At 61.1% G+C, this 5,213-nt stretch overlaps 1 protein-coding gene across 2 annotated transcripts; it reads right to left on the bottom strand.

The window, feature by feature from the left end:
• Nucleotides 1–513: 513 nt before the first annotated feature.
• On the bottom strand, nt 514–4,566 carry CBX8 (chromobox 8). 2 transcript variants are annotated; one of them, XM_040081943.2, is made up of 5 exons: nt 4,447–4,566; nt 4,041–4,084; nt 3,804–3,869; nt 3,639–3,729; nt 514–3,487 (listed from the first exon to the last, which is right to left on the bottom strand). In XM_040081943.2, the coding sequence occupies exons 1-5, from the start codon at nt 4,513–4,515 to the stop codon at nt 2,663–2,665; spliced, it is 1,095 nt and encodes a 364-aa protein (XP_039937877.1). In that variant the 5' UTR covers nt 4,516–4,566; the 3' UTR covers nt 514–2,662. The 2 variants fall into 2 exon arrangements, with proteins under 2 accessions (XP_039937877.1, XP_039937878.1); XM_040081944.2 differs by having other exon boundaries at nt 3,639–3,705.
• Nucleotides 4,567–5,213: the final 647 nt, after the last annotated feature.

Raw genomic sequence — 5,213 nt, 5'->3', positions numbered from 1 at the left:
GGTCCGCGCCCCACCCGCCCGAGCAGAAAAAGGAGGTTAATGAGGACACGGTTTCAAAAAACCCACGGAGCCCCCCGCCCCCGCCCGCGCTGCCGGGCCGCCTCCGCGCACAAAGGCCGGGCTCCGCGGGCAGGGGCCGCCGCGGCCCCGCCCGTCCCGTCGGAACGGGGCAGCGCCGGGCCCGGCCCGGTACCGGGACGGCGTCGCAGCGGCGGCCCCGACGCCGCTCCTCGGAGCGGAGCCGCTCGCGGCGGCCGCCACCGCCCCCCTCGGTGGCACCGCGGGACCCCTGGACCGGCGGCATCTGCGGCCGGGGAGCCTCCGCCTCCCCCCGGCCCCGCACGGCTGCGGCCGCCGGCAGGGAAGGGCTGCAGGGCCGCCGAGCCCGTCGGACACCCCGCGATGCTCCCAGGCACCCCAGGGCCACAAAGGGAAGCCAGACACGTTTCTATTTACAAAGAATATATTTAAACCGACATAAAAAGCAGGTCTCATATGGACATTCACGGCTGGCAGAAGACACGTAGTTAAGCTTCACTTCTGAGACTGAGATTTAGCCAAAATCGCTTCTGTACAAGTCTTGGATTTAAATAATTCACACGCACGCGCCCGCACACACACACACACGCAGGGTACACGTCGCTATGTACAGACACACAGATACACCCACAGGTACGCTTCGCTCCGGGCATGTGTCGGACACACGGACACGGCCGGGCCTGAGCGGCTCCGGGCTCTTGGCAAAGGGAAGGATGCTCTGGCCTCGGCGGCAGCAGGAACACAAACAGCTCAACCCCCTCCTCATCCTCCGACAACACCCGCGGCCCGTGTCAGCACCAGGACCAACACACCGGCTCCTCGGACAAACTAAGGTAAAAACCTCAATTTTACAAAATATGTCTTAAAAAAAATAAAAAAAAAAAAAAGGAGAAAAGAAAAGTGAACTGTGAACTGTCAGACACGGTGGCTCCCTTTGCACAGCCCATCCAGCATCCTGCCAGGCACCTCACGCGTCCCAAAGGAGGACGGGGAAGGGAACTGGGCACGGTGCAGCTGCCAAAGGGGCCTGCAGCAGAGATGCCCCGCGCCCAGCCCCTTCAGGAGCTCAGGGACAAGGGGCCCAGGCTGAGTCCCAGCCCTCAGGCACTGCCGGGCTTGTGCTTCCCATCTGACCGATGCCCAGAGCAGGGCGTGAGGACAGGGCCACCTGCTCCACCTCTGCCGGGCTGGGGAGCAGCGGAGCGGGGACACCCCGAGCCAGCGGGGAAACTGCTGCACCTCGTCCAGAGCCCCCAGCCAGGGAGGAATCTCAGCTCCGGACCCCAGCCCTAGGGGGAATCCCACAGGCAAATCCAGCACAAAATCCTCCCGGGGGCGGCGGGGCTGCTCCGCACGGGAGTATTTCGCCTTTTGGCTATTGTTTAACCAGCGCAAGGAAAGGGAACTATTTATTGTCTCTGAATGCAATAAAGGTGACCCTGGGATTTGTCAGGGTTGTGGATATTACACAACGCTTTATCAGGAGTCTTCCAACAGTCTGAAGTAAACCGTGATTGGGAATAAAAGTAATAATAATCCACTTTCTGTAGCAGAATAAAGTAACTAAATATGGGCAGTGAGATGCTCCCTCCCCAACCTCTCTGGCATTTCAGGAATGTAAACAGAGGGGGTTTTGTTGTTTTTTGTTTTTAGTGGGTGGGGGAACAGAATCAAGCGACCAGACAAAATGAAAACAGATACACTCAGCTCAGTCCCATCTCCCACAACTGCTACGACAACTCTATTAAAGTGCATTTCAGTATCACCCCTCAGGAACCTTGCACACACACAAACTCCTCTCCTCCGCAAGAAAAGGGAATTCAAGTTAATACTCCAACACTTTTAGCCTTTTTATGGATTTCTGCTTTTCCCCGCCCCGACTCTGTAGCAACATGACTTTTTTTTTGTTAGACTGGAAACACCCCATCCCCAACAACACTGTGAATTCAAGTGCTCACGTCAGCTGTCAAGGGCAACAGTTCTGGACACAGCACACTTGATTGTACAAGCAACACCTTAAATCACAATCAAGAAATCCGGGCACTTCGCCCTCCGAGGGGGCAACACGTCCCCCTCCACCATCCATAGCATCATATGAAAAATAATAGTTAAAAAAACCCAGCACATACTTAGCTATGAACACCGTTATGTACACCAGCTCCTGCGGCAGATGCGTGAACTCGTTAGTTCTCAGTTTTATTGTCCTTTCTAGGAGCAACTGAGCAGTCACTGTTGACTCCATTTAAATAAAACAACTCAGAGTTGAAATATATATATATAGATATATATATATAAGCATTTTTTTCTTAAATAACATATTTACATCTAATAGAAAATATAACTCTAGAGATAATCTTTCCAACGAAATGTAAGACGTGGGAAAAAAAAAAACAACAACAAAAAAACACAAAACAAACCCAAAACAAAAGAATGAGTTAATGAATTTAGGACAGTTTCTAAATTCTCTCCAGGACCAAAAACAAAAGGAGAAAAAAAAAAAAAAAAAAAAGGAGCATTAATAAAAAAAAGAAAAGAAAAAAAAAAAAAAGAGAGGCCCACCAAGCTCTACCAAGCTTTTGTCTGGATCTGACTGAAGAAAACCCCAGCACGACCTCCACCAAACTCATCGCTTCTCCTTAAAGAATCCTTGGTCCGTGCTGCTCTCCTTGATGGTGACGGTCAAAAAGTTAGAGGTCACGTCAGTTACCACCACCTTCTCCAGGTTGTTGAGAGAGGGGCTCCAGGACTCCTCCTCGGGGTCCCCCAGGATCCTGGAGACGGGGATCCTGGCGATGAGGGAGGGCCGCCCCGCCGGGCCCCCCACGCCGTCGCGGTACAGGCCGCCCACGGCCCCCGGGCCCACGGCGCCGTGCAGGAGCTTGGGCCCGCCGGGGTCCAGCCCCCCCTGCCCCTTGGGGTCCAGGAAGTCCGCGCGGTGCTTGGCCAGGCGCGGGGGGAAGCTCTCGGCCCCCGCCTCGGCGCGGTTGGGGCCGGGCAGGGCGCCGGGCAGGTCGGGCTCCTGCCGCCGGGCCAGCTGGATCACGCTGTGTCCCGAGCCGAACTTGGCCGCCCCCGCCGCCGCCTCCTCCATCTTCCTGGCCTTCAGGTAGTCCCCCACCTTGTCCCCCGGGTCCCCCAGTTTCCTCTTGGAGGCATCCAGAGTCTCCGCAAGGTCCTTGTAGAGCTCCTTCCTGGGCTTCGGGCCTCTCTTTTTGGGGGTCTCTCCGGGCTTCTCTTCCACGCGGATCACCCGGTCCCGGATGCCGTCTGCCTTGGGTGTGCTGGTGCTGGAGCTGCCCTGGGGGGCCAGGGCTATGTTTCTCAGTCCTTCCCTAGCCCGGGACGTGGAGCCCAGCTCCTGGGGGGACCTGCCGGGATACGGCACCCGGATCCCCCTGGAAGAGTCACTGCGGAATTCATAGGTTTTGGCTTTGGCTTTCGCCTGGGCCTGCAAAGAAGATAAATCACCCGGTGACTTTATTATCCTGCCATCCGGCTGTGTAATTGCAACTCACGAGAGGCCACCTTTGAGGGGAGCATCCTCCGAGGGGGCCGGACAGGGACCCCTGCTCTGGCGCGCAGCCCTCGTGCCTCCTTACCTTTAGCAGGAAGGTTTTGGGCTTGGGGCCTCGCTTTTTGGGCCCGTAAAGCTCCATTTCTCGCTCCCTAGAGGTGTTAAAAGAACCAAAGCTTCAATTCAGCATAGCTACAAGACAGCAACATATTTACAAGCGCGACTGCTACAGCTAGTAAAGGCCTTGTACCTCTCCTCGAAGGCTGCGAGCAGCCGGGCATCCAGGATGTTCTCCTCAGGTTCCCAAGTGCTGTACCTGAGGGGAAGGCGGGACGGAGAGAGGGGACAGAATAAGGAGCCAGGAGGGAACAAGGTAAATAAAATAAAATACAGGGGCATAAAGGTTCCCGTTCCGGCACAAAGGGGGAGCTGGGGGTGCAGCCAGCATCCCCCCCGGCCCCTGCTGCAGCACCCCCGGGCGACTTACTTCTGCGACCAGCCCTTCCATTTGACCAGATATTCCATGCGGCCCTGCGGATGGGAAGCCAGGAAAATAAATACGCGCGGAGCGAAAACCGCGACAAGCCGCGACAGACCGCGACAGACCGCCCCGCAACAAAGGTCCCCCCGCAACGCCCCGAGCAGCGAGCGGAGCACGGGGCGGGGGGGCAGCGGGAGGGATGCAACAATGAAAAATAACGCGGATTTAACGCACACACACGCACACCCCCACCCACCCCGGGCAGCGGATTTAACACCGCCCCCCCCCCGGGCGCGGAGGGCGGGAGCGGCGGAGCGGAGCCCGCCCCGCGGCGGGGGGAGGCAGGGCCGCCCCCGGCGGGCCGGGGCCGGGGCGCGGGGGGGCCCGGGGCGCGGCGGCGGGGGGCACCTACTTTGCGGATGCGGCGCTTGAGCAGGGCCTCGGCCGCGAAGACGCGCTCCCCGACGGCCGAGAGCTCCATGTTTACGCGGCCGCTCGCAGCGCAGGGGCGGCCCCGGCGCAGCCCAGACCATAATACTCCGCCCGCTGACGTCCCCGCGCCCCCCCCCCGCGCGCGCCGCGCCGGAGCCGGGTGGAATATTCCGCCCGCGCCGCATTGGCCCCGCCGCGCCCCGCCCACCGACGTGCGCCGCGTCCCGATGGGCCGGGGCGGGGCCTCGCGCCACGCCCGCCGCCACGCCCCCGCGCCACGCCCCCGCGCCGCGGCCACGCCCCGCTCGGGGGGACGGCCCCGGGAGCGCGGGAGGGGGCGCGGGGCACAAAGGGGGCCCGCGGGGCGGGGAGGGGGCGGCAGGGGGTTCGGCGACCCCCGGGGACGGGCCCGCGGGGTCCGCGGCACCCTGACGGGGCTGAATCGGGGGGGGGTGTGCGGCGGCCCGGCCCGCCTACCGGTGGTCGGACAAAGAGAGCGGTGTCAGGGGTGGGTGCGCTCCCGCACGAACCGCCCGTCCCGGTACCGGCGGAGCCGCGGGGCCCGTCCACGGATGGAAGCGGTCGCGCGTGCCGCTAGGCGCCGGCGCCGCCGCCGCGGGAACGCGAATCCTTCCCGGCGACGCGGACGCGACCGGCAGAATGGGGCACCGCGCCCGCCGGTTTCGCCGTGCCGGCTGCCCCTGGCCGCGGTGCCGGGAGGGAGGAGAGGTGACCCGGGGCCAGCGG

Source organism: Hirundo rustica, chromosome 18, assembly GCF_015227805.2.
Source record: "Hirundo rustica isolate bHirRus1 chromosome 18, bHirRus1.pri.v3, whole genome shotgun sequence".
In the NCBI taxonomy this organism is placed as follows: domain Eukaryota; kingdom Metazoa; phylum Chordata; class Aves; order Passeriformes; family Hirundinidae; genus Hirundo; species Hirundo rustica.
This window is presented reverse-complemented; position numbering and strand designations above follow the sequence as displayed.

What these genes read in the sequence shown, in the direction of transcription:
- CBX8 (XM_040081943.2), bottom strand. Translation starts at nt 4,515, where the DNA reads ATGGAGCTCTCGGCCGTCGGGGAGCGCGTCTTCGCGGCCGAGGCCCTG. An exon ending in TCAAGCGCCGCATCCGCAAA is followed by an intron (nt 4,085 to 4,446) that starts GTAGGTGCCCCC and finishes TCCCATCCGCAG; the next exon opens with GGCCGCATGGAATATCTGGT. An exon ending in TGGAAGGGCTGGTCGCAGAA is followed by an intron (nt 3,870 to 4,040) that starts GTAAGTCGCCCG and finishes CCTTCCCCTCAG; the next exon opens with GTACAGCACTTGGGAACCTG.